This window comes from Grampus griseus (assembly GCF_964374135.1).
Source record: "Grampus griseus genome assembly, chromosome: 12".
In the NCBI taxonomy this organism is placed as follows: Eukaryota; Metazoa; Chordata; class Mammalia; order Artiodactyla; family Delphinidae; genus Grampus; species Grampus griseus.
In genome coordinates, this window is record NC_139006.1 from 52213308 (window position 1) to 52234947 (window position 21640).

The 21640-nt window shown below is 52.9% G+C and overlaps 1 protein-coding gene across 27 annotated transcripts in view; it reads right to left on the reverse strand.

The window, feature by feature from the left end:
- Positions 1–5422: 5422 nt before the first annotated feature.
- CELF4 (CUGBP Elav-like family member 4) overlaps positions 5423–21640 on the reverse strand; it is a gene marked incomplete at both ends in the record, with an annotated part of 296294 nt that continues 280076 nt past the window's right edge. For 14 of the 27 annotated variants that reach the window (XM_082667891.1, XM_082667890.1, XM_082667889.1 and 11 more), the window contains 4 exons: positions 5423–5884; positions 14419–14590; positions 15058–15136; positions 19721–19804. In XM_082667891.1, the coding sequence (XP_082524017.1) occupies positions 5858–5884; positions 14419–14590; positions 15058–15136; positions 19721–19804 (362 nt within the window). Of the gene's footprint in view, positions 5885–7901; positions 7956–14418; positions 14591–15057; positions 15137–19660; positions 19805–21640 lie in introns of those variants that run through there. The other 13 variants (XM_082667888.1, XM_082667882.1, XM_082667881.1 and 10 more) reach the window with 5 other exon arrangements.

A 21640-nucleotide genomic window follows, 5' to 3' on the forward strand; every position in this document is an offset into this window, starting at 1 on the left:
TAGAGATAGGAAAATTGAGGCTCAGGGAGGTTAGGTCATTTTGCAAAGTGACACAGAAGGTATATGCATCCCTGACGTCAAAGCCCATGCCTTTTTCACTCTGATACGCAGCCTCCAACCCTCCTCCTGGTCTGGGCAAATCCTGGTTAGATGTCCACAGAGGGTGCAAGTAGGGATGGAGACATGCAGGGGCCCCTGAAGAGATGAGGAGCTAGGCTAGCATGAGGGAAGAGAAGTTGGGGTGCTAAGGAGGGGCCTGGGGTGATGGCTGTCCACTAAGCAGGCCCTGGGGCATCTGGGAGAGTTGAAGACCAGAGACTGATGGGGGAAGGGGAGCTCTGCAGCAGAGAAAGGAAACCAGAAAGTAAAAAACTTATACTTGCAAATAGTTACCTGAGGGGAAGGGAGTGTTGGCTATCCACTTATTCCAAATGTGCTATTACTTTAAAAGCATTTCCTGAACACCTACCTCTTCGGAACATGCTTTCAGTTGTCTGCAGTTTATTTCCTTCCTTCCTTAACTCATTCATTCCTGCAGGCAATGAATCAACATGGACTGAATACCTGACTGCCTGGAGTGAACAGTCTGTTGAAGGTGGGATGTCAGGGGTGCCTAATAATTGTCTGGGGGCGGATTCCATTTTGGGAGAGAGACAAATGGCACTCACAACCACGTCTGATGCTGTCACCTCGGGTGGGGCTGGGCCTCTGAACTCACTGCCCAGGTGTTGCTTACCCACCTTACCCGGGGGAGGAATGTCCATTTGGCTTTAACCAGGTGTAATTCAAACACTGACCCTGCAGACCCCGTGCCAGGAGGAGACGCGTATTTGCCCAGCCCAGGGGCGTTAGAACTTGGAAGGTGGATATTGGACTTGGAGGCACTCGTGTGGGTGGGAGAGCTCTGGGACATTCTGCGTCACTGTACTGGCGCTCTGTGTTCAGGAGAGGGTGGGATCTAGCTCAGAAACACTTTTCTCACATTAACATCAAACAGAAAGGAGGGGGAAAAGGAGAGAAAGAAAGAGAAAAGCAAGAGAGAAGATATGAGTACAAAGGGGTATATGAAGAGCTGAAAGTCCTTTGAAAGTGCTGCCGGAACAGAGGCTGGAGGGAGGCCTGGCCTCACACCAGGCGCCGGTGCCCACCCATGCATGAGGCTGGGAGAGGCCACAAAGCCCCGCAATTGCCACAGCAAGGGTGCAGCTGCCCGACAGCCCAGTGCCAGGCTGAACACGTCAATGCAGCATCGAAACTGTTGCGGGGAAACTGAGGCATCTACCAATGAAATGGTAACTTCAAAATAATTCACGAGTTGATGTACGTTAAAGTTAAGTGGTGTGTGCACAGGGGTTTGTTTTGCAAGTATCTCTACTTTCCATTATGCTTGAAATAAAAGGTTTATAATAATAAATAAAAAGTCTTTTAAAAATAGGGGAGGGACTTCCCTGGTGGTCCAGTGGTTAAGACTCCACGTTTCCAATGCAGGGGGAATGGGTTTGATCCCTGCTCAGGGAACGAAGATCCCACATGCCACGCGGCATGGCCAAAAGATGAAAAAAAAAAAAATTTTTTTTTAATTTTAAAAAATTAAAAAGAAATAACTAAAAATAGGGGAGCTATGACGGAATCAAACACTTTAGGTAGAACATATCCGGCCCTCCATATCCATGGATGAAGAACCCACGGTTACGGAGGCCCGACTGCACTGCGCCGTTTTGAGCATCTACAGATTTTGGTATCCGCAGGGGTCCTGGAACGAATCCCCTGCAGATTCCAAGGGATGGCTGTACTAGCAGAGAAACAGAAGTCATAGAATATAAGCAGAAATTAATGAGAATTGTGTCTTGGGTTTTCTTAAATAACACTGCAAACCAGGGGTTCTTAACCAGGGGAGGACGGACGAGCTGCGGGATCCCTGCACTCCCTGTAATCGTGTGCAAAGTGACCTGAGAGTCTTCAGCAACTTTTCAAGGAACTATGGCTTCCCCCCAGAGGCTAATAAATTACATTCTCTCTTAAACGCGCTGTGCATATATTAGTCACTTGGTGCGTGGTTTTAAATAGAAGGTTTCTTTTATAGAACTGGCGGATTCACATCTGGGCCTTGTGTTTTCATCTCTCAGTCAACCGTGCCTGGAACAGAGCAAAAGAGGCCACCCCCCTGCACAGCCCAGCTCCTTGGGGGCAGCTCCCTGGGCCCCTACTGCCCCTGAGCCCGAGCGGTGGAGGTGGCAGGAGGGCTGTGCCAGAGAGAAGCACAGTGGGGAAGTGGTGACAAAGGCACAGGGGAGGTTTGGGGAGGCCCGTGAGGCTCCCTGGGGTCTGAGAGAGCGACAGGACGCAGTATGGTTGAGGCTGTCATCCTCTGGCAGACTCAGTGCCTTTCGGCGGCGAATGTCCAACAGAAACCACGGTTTTGAATAGTCTGAGGCTCGAAACCCAGAGAACTCCTTAGAAAACACCTTTCTGTTCCTCACAGTGTAGCATAACCCCCAGTGTGACACCCACCCCTTGCAGTGAATTCCTCCAAGAAGTCCAGCCCCTCACAAGCTCCCCAGAACTGGCAGGTTAAGTGTGGGTTATTGTCACATACTTATGAGGGAAGGTCTCATCTTGGTACTGTCTCCAAGTCTGAAGCCAAGACTTGAAGGCGTGCCCTGGGTCCTGATGCATAAAGGTCTTTTCTCCCCAGGCTAACAATTCCACAGGCTAGTGTGGGAAACATGGGATTGGGCCTTGGCCCTGGGAAGCGAGATGGGAGGAGAGGATAGAAGCAGGGTCCGGGTGCTGCTCTGCAGCTGGGGCTCTGCGCGCTGCTCTCCACCAGTCTTCCTGCAGAGAGGACAGGTGGGGCTGAGCCATTCCCCACTTTCTCACGGGAGGACACAGACAGACAAACACCCGGGTGTCCTAGGACTCTCGTCTTCTCCCCGCCCCACCACAAGGGTTTTCCAAGGTGAAAGCCCTTGGTGGAAACTGCCCATTCCTAGACCAAGCTGCAAGGCTGGAGGCTGGGGCAGGAGCTGTCGTAGGACAGAGTCTGATGAAGGCTTGAGGCTGGCATGCATGTCTGGGTTCCCACCTCAGGAGGACCTGTTCCCTCCTCTCCACCTCCCCTCCTCCAAGCCCTATTTCACATTCTTCCTCCTTTGGAGCCCTCCCCCCGACCCTCCCCCCAATACCTTCCTCTCAAACCTCCTGTGGCTTTCGGGGTTTGGACATCTCCCTCTCTCTGTCTCTGTGTCACGATACAGAGAAGGCGGCACCCCAAGCTCCTCCCACCAGAACTCCGCCTCTGAGGATCATCTAGAACCCACGGTCTTGTCCACCCAGGCACACTGTCAATGCAGTGGGAAGTGCAGGACCAAAAGTGCTGGCTGGCAAGTCTGGGGCTGTGTCCTCACCTTCCTTTACTGCGGGCCCTGCCTCCACTGCCTGCTTCCCCAGCTCCTCGCAGCACTTCGTCCCCACCCCAGCTCCAGTCTGGTGGCTTGCTTTTCCCCCTAGCAGAGAGGAAAGGGGGACTTCTTGTTAGGTTTGGGCACTGTGGCCATCCCTGCCCAGGAACCTAGGGATGGGTTTGCAGTGGAGACTTTCAGAGGCACACACCGGTTGAGAGATTTTTCTAGAGGGTCCAGGAAGCAGACAGATTCCACGGAGGGAAGGACCAAAGCTGCTTCCAGTGGGCCAGCCCTAGGCCCCAGAGGCACGGCTGGCCAGATTCCATGAACCACAGAGCACCACGGACAAGGCTTTTTTTTTTTTTAAACTGTGCTTTATTTAGGGCTAAGCTGGAGAAAGCGTCATCCAATAGTTACAGAAGGTTACAAGGAGTTTTAGGGAGTTGAGTGTGAAAAGAGCAGTTGTACTGAACTGCAGCTGTTTTGTTTTTTTCATTTTTTTTTTTTTTTACAACATCTGGACATCCTAAAAGGAGCCAAGAAAAAGAAAATTTTAAAAATAATAATTAACCAACAAAATAGAAAGAAAGGAAAGGCAGAAGGCCTGAGAGGAACCAGATAGATGTTCTTCTAAAGCAAAAAAGAAAAAAACATGGTAGGTCCGAGGGCCCCCCAGCCTCCAGATGAACAGGACATCAGTGAGGAGGGCGTCAAGGCGGAAAGCCAAAGCAAGTCCTCCCAACGGTGCAAATAAATTATAATAAATATGTTATACTTTAAAATATATGTGTTCTTAAATAATTCAGTGTTTTTTTCTGATTCTGAGTTTTTTTAAGCAATGTCTTTTTTAACTGCTCTAAAGTCATTTACCAAAGATAAATATCGTGCTTTCATTAAATAGTTTTCCTTGTTTTTTTTTCTCTATCATTACAATTAAAAGTCCTACAAAATATGCAAATTTATTTACAGAAAAACAGAGCCGGCATCATTTAAACATCCCTGTTTTTCAAAATTCCTTGTAAACAGTTTCAGAAATTCTTCAAAGATTTTTTTTTTTTTTTCTCTCTCTTGTTTAAGGTTTTTGTGTGTGTGTGTGTTGTTTAGTTGTTTTAAGATGAAAGTTCCCAGGTCTCCCTTGCCCGGAAAGTCTCTGGAGCAAGCATGGAAGGCGAGTGAAGCAGAGGTGTCGAGGGCTTGCGGAGAGCGGGCGAGCGCGCGCAGCTCCCGGAGCGAAGCGAGGCGAGGGCAGAGGCGGCGGCGGGCCTTCCTGCCAGAGGCGCGGCCTCCACCGGAGGTGGGCAGCCAGGGGCCCACAGGTCTGGGCGGGTCCGGCCTGGCCCTCGGGGTCAATGGCATCCAACAGCACTCGCGGGGAGAAGGGATTGATGCTCAGTCTAAACTCTACAAAAGTACAGTCCTACAACATCTGGGATTTTAGCAGTAACGCTAACTTCTATAGGTTTTTTTTTTTTTTTTTTGCTTTCCTCTAATTTTTCTTCTATTATATAGGTATTTTAAACTTCTCCTTTTTAAAATTCTGTACAACTATTATGATTTTAAGAGGGGGAAGAGTTAGAAGCATTTACAGACTTTTCACAACAATTATCTTGCCTCGTCAGTCCCTTGTTTTCCCCTCCTTTTCTCACACTTCACGGTTAACGAGTTTTCATATTTTGTTACTTTCCCCGAATATCCACCAATTTGTTCGTCTTAACAGCTCCATCCAGACATATAATACAGAAAACCATAGGAAAGTGTCATAGACTTGAATGACAGTAATCAAAGCGCCTCTCAAAGTATCAAAGAACTATTATCTTGCTGTTTTAAAAGCATTGAAGCATTATTTTTCTTTTTTTTGTTTTTTTGTGTTTTTTTTTTTTTAATTACATTTTTCATAGAATCGCTCTAAGCTGTTTCAAGAACAGCCATGAGGCAGGAAGGAGGTTCTCCTCCGTTCCCCCTCTATTTGACCTAGAGCTACACATCTGCAATAAAAAGTTTGGTCCTTTGGTCCCTAAATAGCTAAAGGAATGACAGATAGAGATGATCAGCGGCGGCCTCCCAGCCGCCCCCCTGGGGACCAGGCCCCACCAGACACACCGCTTGCCCCAGCCTGCCTCAGGCGCCCATGGGCTGGAAAAGCCCCAGGGATCGGGAAGCAGCGGCCCTTCCCGGTTCCCAGCCCTGCAGCCTCCCCACCTTGTCTCAAGTTATTTTGTTTTAAAGTTGCCTTTTTTTTTTCTCATTTTTCTTCATCTTCTTCTTCTTTATGTCACATATATTTTTCCCCCAAACACGTGCCCTCTGAACTCCATAGACGCTATACTTTCCTTGAAGAAATGTGACAGTCACAGAGTGTCTGGAGTCTTCAGCTTGATTGATACTGGCTGATATGTCAAAGGTGTCATCCAACAGTTCTCATTTATAAATATATATAGAGAGAGGTTTGTTTTTTAATGTAGCCCGTTCAGCATCCTGCCCTAAAATGAAGAAAATCAGGGCTGATTAAGCCAAGAGAGGAAACACAAAACGCATCCAAACACCAAAAGGAACCTGCCTCGGGGGTTAGGGCGGGAGCTCTGGGGGATAGCGGGAGAGGGGGAAGAGACCAGTATGAGAATTAGTCATGATCATGATACATAAAAAAGAAATCGACTCTTCTAGTCAGAGTAAGAAACCACTGGGAGGTCTAGTGGTGATGGTTGTAGCTGAGGTTTGGTTGTTGGGAGAGGGTTTTTGATTTGGGTTCCTTTAGAGTTCTGGATTGGGGGACGGCTAGATCTAAGGGAAGAATTTGGGACTGTGGGATATGAATTCATCATTAAACTGATCTCTAAGGGATCTAGCCCAGATACAATATGTATACAGAAGCCTAGCAAACAAGATAGCAAAAATCTAGCAGCCCAGCCCACTCCCCCCCAAGATCCATGACATGAATTTTGCAGAATTCTTGCCCAGTTTCCAAGCCAACCACCTCTTTCCCAAGGTCACTATTTGCGAGGCTATGTATATATATGTATATCTGGATATATGTGTAGAATATATTCACCTGCACATATGTGGATATACATGGATATGTGTGTATGTATATGCATAGATACACACATACACACACACACACACATAATATTTTTCTCATACATGCCAGGGAATTTAGAGGAAATTCAGCACTTCGAGGAAGTGGATGGGGAGGACCTAAAAGAAGTTAGAACGGATTTAATCATCAAAGTTAAATTAACTCAGACAATTCTTGATTTTGTTTTGAATGGTGGCTTTTTGGTGTTTTGTTTTGCATTTCAAAGAAAAAAAATCATGATCCGACTAGAATCAGAAGGAAAATGCTTAATCATTGTGAATTAACAAATGAGACTCGTCTCCATTCTAGCAAGCAGCTTCCACTTATACATGGGGGTGACTGGTTACATCAAGAGAGTTAGAACTGCAAAGCCCCCAGTTGAGGGGACAACGTCATGCGTATATCAATCCATGCTGGCAGGTTTTTCACACTGTTGATTCAACAAACAGCAAACCGTACACAGCAATCTAAACAATTACAACACCAAATAAAATAATAATAAAATTAAAAAACACTTGTCAAGGACCCTTTTTCAGTTGTAAACAAAAAGGTGCATTTTGCTTTTGTTAGTACTGTTTCTTCCAAACCGACCAAAAAGCCCTCCCAACTCCCAGGCCCCCACCTCCCTCCCCACATTTAATTTAGCAGAAGTGGCTACAATACAAACCTTACAATTGCTACCGGGCTCTCTCTCAGAGGCCCCGGGCTTTGAACTCTAGGTTTTTGGTTTAGAATTTTTTTTTTTTTTTTTTTTTTATCATTCTGTTACTGTAGAGATTTTGTTTTTGTTTTTTTCTTTTTGTTTTTCCTTTTGAAGTGAGATTTAAAATAGCCTAACTGGAAAAAGACCAGACCTAGGAAAGTGTCAATTGAAAAAGGCCCCCAAATTTCTAGAAAAAAATAAAATCACAATATTTTCAAGTGCAAGTAAATCAACCACGCATAGATACTTTTAAGATGTTTTCCTCATTTTTAAGAAAAAAAAAATAATGGTTTGCACAGTTAATGATCCCATGTCCGATAATTCGGGAATTCATCTTTATTTTTACTATTTTTTTATTCTTTTGTTTTTTTTTCTCTATGTGACATCTAGAGAAGCATAAAAAACGCTGAACAAGAAAAACCAAACAACAGAAAGTAAAACCACTGCAAGCACCAAGAACGAAACGAAAATGAGCACAGCAAAAAAGATTGTGGCAGCACAAAAGTCAAGAAAATGCACGTGTGATCATGACTGGCCAATCATCAACTGATACAACATCCAAGAAAAACGCTCCAATCACAGCACCTCCACGAAACTTGACGGCAATTGTCATGCAACCGATTCTTAGCCTTGTTACATGACGCCATCATGTCACACTGTGAACTTTGAGTTGATTTGAACTTACGGATGGGGGACTGTTTTCTCCACTCTCATGTGATTACGTGAACTTTATTCCTAGCTCAGCGCGAGACTGTGGTGGATTTGACTGGCCCTGGTTGGGTTGTTGGAATTTGATTGAATGACAAAAGAAGAAAAGATTTATATATATATTTATATATGTAGAGAGAGAGAGAAAGAGAGAGAGGACAAGAGAGTGTGGGCAAGGGGGGAGGAGGAGGGGGGGCGGGTTGGGTCGGGGAGTGTGGGGGGTGGGACAGGGAGAGTCGGGTTGAGGGTGAAGAAGGGCAAGGAAGAAGTTAAAACAAAATTAAAAGGAAAAATATTTATACAGCACCAGACCACAGCATCAATCTAAAAGCTCTAATGAGAGAACAGCAGTCAAATCATAAGAGAACTGAAAAAAACTCAAAGGATGGAGGAAGCCGGCAGACAAACAACATGGGCACGTCAACACACACACACTCACGCACACGCACACGCACACACGGTTGTTTGTGCAGACACATGATACACCGTGAACAGTAGCAGAACCTCACACAGGGCCACTACGGGCCTCCATCATGCGCTGGGAAGAGGAGGGAGGGTGTAGGCAGCTTGGTGAGGGGGCCAGAAAAAACTAAAACAGCCCCTCAAACCACCTTGGCCGGCAAGCAGATCAGGGAGCACGCTCTCTGCCTCTGACCACCCTTGATTCTTTCCCTCGCCCCCAGGTGCCGAGCTCTCCTCGCCTCCCCAGCCTTCCGTGGCTTCAGCCTGTGGACCAGCAGGGGGAGCCTGACAGGGTGGCCCCGATTTGCCGGGTGGGTCAGAGGCTGATTAAGGCGACTGCTGTATCCGTGGGGTCCATCCACAAAACACCCTGCTGCCCAGTACAGTGCACGCAGACAGCAACTCAGCCCTCCCGCCCTGTCCCGTCCCACCGTGGCCGCCATCCCCAGAGAAGGGCGTCCCCACTAAAAGAGCACCCGCTGCATGAGGTCGTGAGCCTCTCCCCGTCCACTCTGCCTCAACCCTCTTTCCTCAGAACCTTCAGAAAATGAACACTTGTAGTTCTGAGATTTAGAGTAAATCACATCAACGTTCTCAGAATTCTACAGACACATCCTGGCACAACTGATTTTATTTCATGATCGCCTTACTCTCTCTGTTTTGCTCTCAAGGTGGCCCACGTGGCCAAAGCAAGGCTGCTTCCTGGCACGTGAAGCCTTTAGACGGCTCTGCAGCTCTGACCCAGGAAATGGTCACGTGGAAGACTAGGGTGCCCTGCAGTGCTGGTCACACGAAACAGGAGACTCCACTGGAGAGGGGCGGGCTATGGCCCTGTTTCCCCAGTCTCTCTGCTGCTGTCACTTGTGCTCTGCTGCCCTCCCCCACTCCACCTCCCCCTTCTCCATTCCTTCACACCCTATACCCCTCCACGTACAGCTTGCTAGACTGACCCATCTCACAAGCCCCGACCTGCCTTCTTCACTAGTGGAGCCCTAACTGGTGGAGGCTGAGCTCCCTTCTCTGTCAAGCATCATCCAGTTATTCCGTTTTGAGTTGTCTTGAGCACGCTTCACCATTGGGGGTCCTTTGCCCCCACCCAGGGCACTGGGGGCCCCCAGCCCTACGCCCTCCTCACGGTTACCCCTGAGCTCACTTCCCAGTCCCTGCTCCCCTGCAGCCCCCGGGTCTGTGCACCAGGCTTGCAGAGTCTGCAGGGGTTTCCGACGCACCGGGCTTCTACACGCAGCGGCTTCCACTCTCAGCTTTGTGTTTTCCTACAGGGAGTGTGGAAGGGAAGCCTGAGGTCATGACATGTCACTGTGGATAAGATGCAAAACAGCTGAGAGGTGACTATTTTAAGCCTGAGCCCGGCCTCCAGCTCTGCGTTCTCAGAAGAGCCCCCGCCCCTCTTCCTCCGCAGAGCCCTGCTGCCCTGCCTGCCCGTCCTGCTCCTCCCACCGCAGATCTCCCTCACCAAGACCAGGGCCCAGCAAGGCCCGTCTGCATCTCCAGCCCCTCCGGAAAGCAAGCTCTTAGACCCACCACCCAGGAGAGCCAACTGGCGGGCCCCTGGGGTGGGAGAAGAGGCCTAAGAACTGAGGAGGGGGAATTCCCCAGCGGTCCGGTGGTTAGGACTGTGCCCTCACTGCCGAGGGCCCGGGTTCAATCCCTGGTGGGGGAACTAAGATCCTGAAAGCCTCACGGCGCGGAGGGCAGCGCCCTCAGGTGTCAGCCACGGCAACCCAGGGACACCTGCACCCAGTCCTGGGACGCCCACTCCTCCCCACTCCACTGTGCTCCTTTGCCGGCTGCCAGCTTTCCTCCAGCCACCCTTCAGTGCCTGGCACTGCCCAGTGCTGGGGATTCGAGCCTGAATTTCACACAGCTCCGCCCCAAATCTCCATCTAGGGAACCTTCTCGTACCCACTCACCTCTCACACACACTTGGTCCCCAGCACACAAACACTCAAACTCGTTCAGCCGCTAAGGAGGCTCCCTGGGGTTCTTCCCACGCACTGCTGACCACCTTCTTCATTAAGGAGCAGTGGCACCTCTGCCTGCACAGTGACCCCTGCCTGGCCACCCTCTGGAAGAGCCTCTCCGAGCACAGCCCTAGAGGTGACAGCAGAGTCACTGACCGGCGTAGGGGAGCTTGAATCAGGACCGGGAAGCCCCACCTCATGACCTGGTCGAGCTGAGCCAATTCAGATGCCAGGTCCTAAACACAGCTGGCCTCTAGCCAGAGAAGGCCCAGGCCCAAAGCCACAGCCCAGCACTGGGCAGGTCTGACCCGAAGCACCCGTGCCTGCAAAGCTCAGAGCAGACGCTGTGCAAAAGCACACTCAGAACCAAAGTCCGGGGCCAGAAGAAACGGGGCTCCCAGGGAGTCAGACACGCCACTCAGACGGTTCTCCCTCCAAAGAGCCGGATGCCCGCGCGCCCGCCCTCAGCCTGGGCCCAGAGGTGGAACAAGGGACTTGGGTGTCTGCCTGGACCTGGCCATGTTCGTGTTTCTGCCCACTTTCCCTGCCTTTGTTTCCTTCCTCTTAGTTTCCCCGTAAAGATTTCTGGGAGAAACTCCCATCTTAGCGCAAGATGAGGGGCAGGGGCAGCAATGAAGCTAGGAACTCACGCTCCCATCCATCAGGGTGCGCAGACCCCACCCTACCCAGGCCTCATTTTACGGAACCAAAGCCCAACCACGCTCCCCCTCCCCACGGCTGCCCTGCCAGGGGCCCTCTCCTTCCCCAGAACCCCCTCACTCCAGTTCTGACCTGGCCACCTATTTGCCTTATGTCTTCACCACCGGCCATGAGACCACCCTCCTGGTGCCTAGTCACACCTAACTATGGCCCCTGAGCCCCTGCTTAGGCGAGCCCCGCCCTTCCGAGCAACTAGGACCCATCATCTGTAAACATCCTTTGCTGGCCTGTAAAATCATGCAGTTTTTAAGCTGCTTTTGCGTGCTGTTTCCTCCCGCTCTTACTGGCAGCAGCCAGTGCCCACGGCACTCCCCGAGCCTGGCCCTATGACACCTGCCTTCTGTTACACCCTCTAACAGTCTTGGGTTGGGAACCTGAATGCACCATTTGTTAAAATCCTGTGAATGGAGCTGAAAGGTCAACTTTACTGTAGGAGCTACGCGAGCTCACATTTTTTTAGAAGACTGCCTAGTGGGGGGCTAGTCAGATGGCTGACCCCAGAGAAGTGAGAGGTCCTGATGTGTCCCCTCTGATATTCAGGACACTCTGGGGTAGGAGGGGTGAGGTGAAGATAGCAGAGGGGGGTTTATCCATCTCCTTACTTGAAGGGGTTAAGAGCTCAGCCTCTGGAAGTAACCACTCCCCCTTCATATCATGACTCTACAGCTCAGGAGCTGATTAGCAAGTGACTTAATCTGTCTGTGCTCCATCTGTAAAATGGGAATGATGACACTACCTACCTCATAGGCAGCTACAAGTATACAGGTATGTCTTAGAGTGGTCACCTACAAGAACTGTCTCTTGCATGGTAAGCGCAGTGTGAAAGTCTGTGGTTCTCATCTTTCTGGCCTTTGTATTCCCTGGTGGAAGAACCACTCTGCTCTTTTGGCCACTCCTCTCAAGCCCCCACCCCAATCATGACTGCTAACTGGTTCTACCCTGAGGGCCACTTCTTACCTTCTGTCCCAAACCACAAGTCTGCCGTCCTCACCCCTTCATCTGGGAATTTCTCTGACCTAGATGTTCCCTCCTTTCTTGGAGTTTTAGCTGCATCAAGGTCTAGGAGGCTAAGACAAGCTGTTTTGGGGGGAGCCACAAAACATACCCACAGGGGCCCCTCAGAATCTCAGGGCATGACACTGGAGCATGCCGCCTCCTTAAAAGTCCTCTGATGGCTCCAATGCCTGGGTTTCATCACTGAAGAAATGGAAGCCCAAGAGGGAAAGCACCTTGACCCAGGTCATGCCTTAGTGGCAGAGCTAAGCCTGTTTAAGAAAAGTGCTCCATGTCGCGAAAGGGCTGCTTTCACTGCACTGTCCCTCCCCTCGTATGGAAATGTACCCATTGGCTGGCTGCCACCGTGTCGGTGTGAGCACAGAGCTGGAAGCTCCACGCGGGCAGCACGGTGACCATGCGTCTCGGCATCCCGGCACTGAGCCAGCATCTGGCACAGGAAAGTGCCCACGCTCTGAACAAACATGTGCGTGTGCATTTCACACAGACCAAAGACGGACAGGGGCCGGAACTGAGGAAGCATGAGAGGCGGACGCTGCTCTTCTAGCTCTGCAGCGAGTAGAGGCTCAAGCACCCTCTTCAAGAGAAGGTGAGTGTGGCTGCTCCTGGGTGGATGAAGGGGGTCCTGCTGGCAGCGGTGGGATTTGAGAGGAGACTGGGAAGCTGGAGACCTCCCTCCCAAACTCCAGACTCTGGCCCTCCACTCGGATGTGTAACTGTCACGTGCCTCACCTTTCTCCCAATCCCTCTCCGTCTCAGACCACGACAACTCTGCTCTTCCAGTTACTCGGGCCAAAAGCTAAGCGTCATCCTTGATGCCTCTTTCTCTCACATCCCCTCTAATTCCTTACAAACGGCACCAACTCCCTCACACCACGTCGACTGCTGTCACCCTGGACTGAGCGGTCCCAGCGCTAGGCCTCTGCTTTGGACCCTACGATCTATCAACACGGCAGCCAGCGAGCCTCCTGAAATGCAAGTTAATGACATCACTCTTCTGTGCGGAGCTCTCCAGTGGCTCCCCCCGAGCCCCCCATTTCTGAGGAGAGGCCGAAGTCCATGCAACGTGTAGGTCCTACACGAGGTGGCCCTCCTCACCTCTGGGATCTCCTTTTCCACTACACCCCCCCGCCCCCGTGCTCGCTCTCCTCCAGTCACCCTGGCCTCCTGCTGGTCCTTGAACACACCGCATTGCCCACACCTTGGAGCCTGTGCACTGCCTGTTCCTTGGGCGTGAGGACCGAGCGAACAGCCAAACCCTGGCGTGGCTCCCTGCCTCCCCTTCTTCAAACCTTTGCTCAGATGTCACTTCCTCAACAAGGCCTACCCTGACTACCTGATTTAACTGTAGCCAACAATTTTGACACACTATATAATTTACTCTTTGATCCTCTGTCCTTGTTTGTTGTCTGCCTCCCCTGCTAATGACAAGGATTCTCATTAGTCTTACTCATGCTGAGTACCTAACAGTACCTGGCACACGGTACTGCTGAAGCAGCGGAGGACTGGGCAGCCTCGCCTGGACTATGAACCAGCTGGGACGGGTGGAGCGTACCTCAATGGGAGAAACCAGGCTGGGGGTGGACTTTGATGGCCAGGCACATCTCCTCCCTCCCCCCTTCCCCAGGAAGCTGCTTCACCCAGGGGAGCACGTGGCCTGGAAGAGGAGTGGCCGACTGTGCCTTCAGCTGTAAGGCAGGACCCAGACAGAGGAGGGAAAGGTGACACCTGCCCACTCATCATGGCCTCTGTAAAGAGGGCGGGGTAAGTGGCCCCAGTCCCATACCATCACCCTCCTCACCTTCTGTCCCATCCTGTTTTGTTTTTTGGTAAAGTTCCCTTTGAAAAGTCCTGTCCCTCCTCTCCAGACTGAGCTGCGGGGAATTGAAGGGGTGAAGAGGTCAAGTGTCTAAAAGCCACCAGCCCTTCAGGCAAGAGAGCTGGGAAGGGGAGAGCCAGGGAGTCTGGGAGAAGGCCCCAGCACAGGCCTACAGCTCCCCATAGGGCCTACTCCTCCCCCAAACTCTCCCAGCCCTGAGCTTGCCATCTGCTCACCCCAGGGTTTTCTGGCAAACAAAATTGCCGGTGTAGACCTTCTCAGACCGGTTCCCTCACTCCTGCTCCTCTTAGCTCTGCGGCAGGGGGATGGTCATACCCATTTCTGACGGGGTGACCACAGCTCTGCGCCTGCCCCCTAGGCACCGGGCGAGGAGCAGGTCGAGCCGGGCGCAGCGGGTCCAAGGCACAGCGAGGCTCCGTCCGGCCCACAGAGGCCAGGGGAGGCGGCGGGTCCGTCCGGTATCAACCTCCCCAACCCCCCGTCCCCGCGCCCCGGCCGACCCCGGTTACCTGTGCGAGTCCTGGTCTCCCCCGGGGGACGCTCCCGCCTGCACTCAGTACGGGCGATTGGCGTCTTTGGGCCGCTTCAGCTGCACCTTGAGCCTCTTCATGCCGATCTGGAAGCCGTTCATGGCCTGGATGGCGGTCTGCGCGCTGGCCGGGTTGTCGAAGCTCACGAAGCCTGGCGAGACACGAGGGACGAGGGCCTGGGTTTCCACGGGGCCGCCCCGGCCGGGAGGGGGCGGGGTCGGAGAAGGTCCGTGGGGCCGAGGGCGGGGCGGGGCGGGGCGGGGCGGGCGGCGGTGTCTCCCCGCTCCCGCCGCGCCTCCGGGCGGGGACGGGGCTCAAGGCTCCTCCCCCTCGGGGCCCCCGCCCCCGTCCCGGCCTAGTGCCCCCCCCCACACTGCCCGCGTGCTTGCGGACCCTCCGGCGGCGGGCGCTGCTGAGGCTCCCGGCTCCCCGACCCGCGCGGCCCCAGGCCGGGCCGCCCCGGCTCCACCTCGGCTCTGGGCGGCGCCGCTGTCCCGCACGCCCTCTCCCCCAGGCGGGGCGCCCGCGGCGCGGCGGGGCTCGGAGAGGCGCCCGCCCCCCACCCGCGCCGGCCCCGGCACCTCAGCCCCTGCCTGCGGTGGGAGAGGGCGGACACACCTGCGGGTGGAGGAGTTTATTGGACACTGTCCTCCCTGACAGGAGGGGGCCTGGCAGCGGGAGGGCACGGGGTGCCGGCCTGGGGAGAGAGAGGAGTGCGAGGGGAGGGAGGGGAGGCGCCACGGAGCGAACTTCGCCGCCGCCGATTCCGGCCGCCGCCCTCGCGAGTGCCGCCCGGCCGCGGGGCAGGGCAGAGGCAGGGTCCCCGCCGCCCCTCCTCCCGCTGCGTCCCTGCCGAGGCTGCCCCCAGCCAGGCTCCGGGTGGCCACCGCCACCGGGGCCAGTCCACACCGGCTCACATTAACCAGCCACCTCGCTCCCAGGGGCCGTCTGCACCATCCTTTCATTTAGTAAAACTCCACCCTGGGAGCAGGGGCTCTTGCCCCGGACTAAGCACGCACCCATTGATGTGAATCCCTCGTAACACTACTAATGGTATAACAATAATAGTACAAATTGACCCTATTAGCGAAAGTTAGCTAAGCGCCTTCTCCGTGTACTACAGACTGCAGAAGTGCTTTTCACGTGTTCACTCCTCCCAATATCCCAGGACAGGATATAGAACCATCCATGGCTCCCAGTCACCTTCTGAAACAAGCAGTTCCCAGGTGGGAATGGATTAGGTTCCCAAAGCTGATTTAGAAGTCACCTTTTGGAACTTCGAATGCATCTCCTTATAGACTACACTACATCAGCATTTCCCAAAAATGGCCCTAAAAGGTGCTCCCTGAGAAAGGGCCTTTGGTGGTCAAGCAAATTTACAACCAGGCCCCTCTGGGACAGTTCATGGCACATTAACAAATAAAAACATCCCTCTACCACCCCAATTTCTCTCTTCTTTATGTCTTTGCTTAACCTAGTATTTCCTGGAATTTATTTGACTTTAAAGGCCTTTTCTCCTGTAAAATGGGCTTAGATCCTGCAAAATATATGAAACTAAGCTTGGCGAAGTTCCCAGGCAATCCTGCAAATGCACTTCATTTGGGGTGCTCATCTCCAAACGGCCATTAGATATATAAGGGACAGGTGGACAGACTCCGTTGATGTAGAAAGCTGCTTTCTCGGTTAATTGTCTGTGGTACCTTGGGCCTGCCTGTGACCCCTCCCTTACTCTCCCTGTGTGGTGGCCCTTTTACCTCCGCCCCAGACACTGCCTCCACCGGCCTCTTTTCTCTTTCTCCTTCCTGCATTTGTGTGCATTTTCTCTGGAGGCCATGCACCATCAAAGATGGGGGAGGGGTGTGTGTACACGCATGTGAGTGTACCCAAGAGTGGTAGCATGTGAGCTCGGATGAGATTGGTCAGAGATGGGTCCAGGGCAACATAACCTACATCTATGTATTAATCTATGGGCGAAAACACATAGGAGAGATTTCTGATTATCCGTAGTTGGAAATCAATGTGAGTCATCTTTCCACCTCCCCCTCTCATGCCCTCCTGGCCCATCCCTTCCCTACCAACTTCTCTGACTGATGACTAAATCGAGCTGTCAGCAGAGCAGTTTTCAAATGCGTGAATGGTGCATCTGTTATACTGCTCTCCCCCAGATTAAAGAGGGTGGGCAAACTAAACGCCTCTCTTCCTCCTGGGACAAGATAGCCGAACTGTGGGTGGCAGTTCCCCCCACAAAAGAACAAATACGAGCAAAGTGGGGAAGAGATGGGAGAAAGATAAAAACGGCTGGAGATGCTGTCTAGGGTGGAGGTGTAAAGGGAGAGAGAGGGTCCTGGAGGAGGGAAGAAGCCCAGCCTTCGGGTTGAGTTTCTGGAAGCCTGGGGGTTGGGAAGGATTCCGGGCTCAAGGAACTTTTCTTCCTGAACTAGTTTTGTTAACTGGCTAGCAGTCAGGGCAAGGAGCATCTCCCCTGCTGGCCCCCCCTCAGCAAGGCTCTAGGCACCATCTCCCATGTTCACGGTTTCCAGGGCTGTGTCCCTTCTCCCAGAAGCCCCTGCCCCATTCCTCCCACTCCCGAGGTTTCTGCCTTCCAGACCGTGGGAGGCTGTGCAGGTAGGATGCCCTCCTGGTGGCCCTCCAGCCCGTCTTCCAATGCAGAAACCATCTGTGCTGCACATATGTTCACGACGGCCTCTGAAAGATTCTGTTTATGCTTATAAAGAGCACGCGGGGCCTTTAAGGAGTTCACTTAAACAGAGGACCACGTGTGCAGAAAAATGGCCCTTCCTTTGGGGAATAAAGGGGACCCTAGCACCTCCTGAGGGTCCGCTCTGGCCAGGTCCCTCACGTGCACCATCTCGTATGACCTTCACAGCACTGCTGAGAGCTGACTGCTGAAATCCCCATTCCACAAATAAGGACACTGAGGCCCAGAGAGTAAACTTGCCCATGAGTGCGTGCTGGGGAGAGCTGCACAGGCTCGGCTGCCAGAGCGAGGGAGGGAACCCAAGAGCCTGAAGGAGGAGCCACTGGGCCAGCCAGCTTGGCGGGAGCCCGTCCTTTTTCAAGGCCAGTGGATGTTCAGCGCTAGCCGTTTGTTCAGGAAGAGAGGAAAGAGCCAGAGTAGAGGTAGGTGGGCGTGGACTCCCAGAAGCAGCAGGGCGAAAGCCTTTGCTGGAGGACTTGAAGGAGCTAATGGCAAGGGTAGTCCGGGGCTGACTCCAGGGAGTCAAACGCACTCCAGCCCCGGGGCCCAGCATGTTCTGGGCTCTTCACAGTTTTCTTCTGATTTATGGAACATCTGAGGCTTACTTAGAGAGCAAAGGCAGCTGATCTCCAGTTTGTCGTTTTTACATACATAATGTAATTCGTCAGAAGAAACACCAGTCAAACAGTGGAGGGGTGCAACCTGGTCTTTTCCTTTTGCCTTGTTTTCCCATCCCCCAGAGAAATGAGCTGCTGGGGCAACTCTGTGCCACTGATATGCCACAGATTTTCAGTGGCTGCTGCCAGAGGGGAAAGGACAATGTGCAAAGATCTTGACTGCCTTGGGGAACATGCTTTCCACCCTGAAGCCCCTCCTGGTCCTGGAAGCCCCTCCTGGTCTCCAAACTGGAATCTCCTTAACATGTGCTTCCTGGTGCTTCTGCATTTCTGTACCTTCTCCCCCTCCCCACACCCAAGGGGGGACCCAGGTTCCCTGGCCAAAGCAGGATCCTATTCTGTCCTCACAGCCCCAGAATCTGGGGGTCAGCCTGGAGATTCTGAGCCTCTGGCTGACTCAGCTCTGGGGACTGGACTCCTCAATCCTTGGGGACTGGACTCCTCAATCCTTGGGGAATCATGAGTGGGTCTGGCCCCAGAAAGAAGCTCCCATGGAGGCAGAAGAGGTGGGAGCGGGGCTAAGGAGGAGTGGAGAGGAGAGGTGGGGGGATGAGGTGGGTTTCCAGGAGGTTGGAAGCAAACTGAAACTCAGGATGCCAAGATGAATTGGAATTTCAGATAAACAATGAATTACTTTTTTAGTATAAGTATATCCCCAATATTGCATGGGACATATTACACGTAATATTTGGGATATACGTATGCTAAAAATGTATCCATTGTTTATCCAAAGTTCTGATTTAACCGGGCATCCTGTGTTTTATATGATAACCATACTCCTAGATCCTCCCAAGTCCTTCGTCTCCTATCTAACACCCTGCCCAGGAGGATTTACCAGAAGTACTTCATCCTGTTACTCCCACCATCTTCCACTACCTATCACACCACCTGAAGCATCTTCACCTGAATGGTTGAAACCCTCCCCAGCACAGGCCCACCCTCACAGCTGGTCTCCCCTGAACCCTCCTTTCTCCCCAAAGCCTCCTGCTTCCTCGTTCACTGACCTTTGACTCTTCTCATCCCAGCCCCCATGCCCTCATCCATTCCATTCCCCCTGCCTGGAATTTCCTCCCCTTCCTTTTTGTCTGTTTGCATCCACCTGCCTTTCTCCTTCCTCCATTACTTGGTGCCTCGCTGATTTCACTGCTGTTGAATAGATGTGATTTTCATCTAAGCTCAGACCTGAGGCTTCCTGAGGGCAGGAACCAGTTTCCTCTTCCTGATTCCTCAACAATTTGGCTCTCGTGGCCTGAGGGGGTAGGTAGGGGGAGGAGGGTTCATTGGATGGCAGGAGGGGAGCAAAGAGCAGGGTAGACAGAGAACGGGGTCAGGGGCAGGACAGAGAGATGGACAGAGGAGGCCAAGGGGCCGGCGGGGTAGGGGCCTCGGCTGGGCGGACCTCCCACCCCAAGGATCATGCCTGGCTTTTACCCCGGGGCCACTGTGGCCTTGAGAGGAGAGGGGCGCTGGGAGAATGGGTGTCGCCAGGCTCTGCTCCCTGCCCTTCCACCCCTGCCCAAGGTGGGTCCCTTCCCCTTCTCAGTCGGTGAGAATGGAACTTTTTGCCTGGGAGGAGAGACTATCTCTTGGACTGGGACAGGGGGTAGGGGGGCTGGATGGGGTGGGGGGGTGGGCAGAGAAAGCCAAGAAGCCAAAAGAACAGAAGAGAGAAGAGGGGTGAGAGGTGGAGGCTGGAGGCTGGGCACAGGGAGCACTTGGGGGGTGGGGCCGATGTGAAGGAGCAGGTTAAAAGCAGTTGGACACCGGTAAATTGGTGCGAGCACCACCCTGTCCTAGGTGAAGTTGGTTTGTTATCTTTACCCACCAAAGCATTTACTTTGGTTAGTCGCCCGATCCACAAACACTTTCGAGGAGATGACATTACCGAAAGGGAGGAACATCTGCATCAGCTCAGCGTCCCCAAACTCCTGGGGCAGATGGTAGATGAACAGGTTACAGCCCTCGGGCCCTGCGGTGAGGGGGGGGCGGGGGAGGAGGGATGGCGGGGTGGGGGAAGAGAGAGACAGAGGAGAGGTGAGCGAGTTAGGCAGCGGCAGCAGGGAGGGGTGGGGGCGAGGTTAGGAGGGGGAGTCTCATTCAAGATCCAAAAGTGGCCACGGAAAGCGGGGGGCTGCTGAGCCCCGGGTCTGAACTCTGGTCTCCGCTCTGCCCTTGGGCAAGTCACGGAACTTCTCTGCGCCTCAGTGACCTTTTCTGAAAAATGGGTCCATAACAGGGTGCCTTGCAACTCTAGGGCTCCAGGGGTGGAGTCAACCAGTGAATGGGGTGAACGTGCCAAGGCCTGATCAGTCATGGAGGGGAGATGCTGAGAAGAGGCAGGGGTAGGGAGACCTGCTGGGACCCTGCTCAGGGGACGTCAGAGGGAGCTGCCCTGGGGGCAGCCATGCCTGTGGTGCTGGGGCCTCTGGAAGCCTCGCTTCAGCCCCCAGAGGCAGGACTCTGGGGCCTGGAATCCCCATCCTCCTCGTGGCCAGCAGCCCCTGCTTCCCATCTGGTCCCCAACGGCCCTACCCTCTGCTACCCCGAACCTTAAAGTCAGCCCTGAGCTTGGAGGTGGAAACCAAGATTGACCCCACCTCCTCCAGCAAGCTAGGTGAGCAGAAGGGGCTTCACTGCAAGGCTCCGTGATGGGATACCCACAAGCCAGGGTACCACGAGCCTTATGGTGTAAGTCTTCCCGTTTCATTACAGCAGTAACAGCCCTGCCACTTCTGTAGCACGAATTATATGCCAGGCTGCTCTACACACTTCACGTGGATGTTAATTCACTTAATCCTTACAGCAGCCCTGAGGCTGTTGTCATTCTCACTTCACAGAAGAGAAAACTGAGGCCAGAGAGGTTAAGTCACCTGCCAAGTCACATAGCTAGTAGGCAATGGAGCCAGGATATGAACCCAGGCCCAGGCTGTCTGCCTCCATAGTCTGTGCCCTCCTCTCTCTCTACCTACCTATCATTCATCTCAGTGCCCCAGAAACCCTGAACCCCGCTGACGTCTTTGGATTTCTGAAATTTGCAGATAGCTGAAGATTCACATGTTTCTTTTTAAATGACCAAAATGCTCAGTTTTAACTCTGAATGGGAAATCTCTCCAAGCTCCTTCGTCTTTTTCCTGCCATCTAAAATAGAGCATGCCACAGATAACTTAACCTTCTAAAGTGTGGACATTCCAATGTTTGTTTCCAGCCTATGGAGGACATGCAGAGGAAACAGCTGCACTTGCTAAGAGTTGGATAAGAACGAGGTGCTGATCAGAGGCTGGTAGAAACTAGGCAGGAGCTTAAGAGTGAAGACTGTAAGGCACCGATGTGGGCTGCTGTGTGGCTTTCACAGCCAGCACCCTGGTTCTCTGGGACGCGTGAGGCTGCCAGATCACCTGGTTCTGGAGCAAATCATCAGCTCTGGAATCTCTCTGCCCTTTTCTTCCTCTCCTTTCCCCTCCCGCTCTCCTAACTTCCTCCATCTATCTGCACCCCCTTGAGGTTCACAGCTGATAGCTAAGAGTCCTCTGACCACCAAAGCCTCCCTCTGAACCAATGACCTCCTCGGCCCCGGTCCCTGTCCTGCACCATCTGCCCATCCCCGGCCTCCGGCTTCCCCTCCCTGGACTGCTGGCTCTGCCAGCTGACGGCGCTTTCAGAACCGGCGCAAGCGAGCTCTTTCACCCACTGCCAGGGGTCCCAGGGCCGGATTCCACAAGCTCTGGTGGCCCTGCCCCCACCCCCTCCCCTCCAACCATGGCAGGTTCTCACTGGTTCACACTCTGTGAATGTGTCCCCAGCTAGA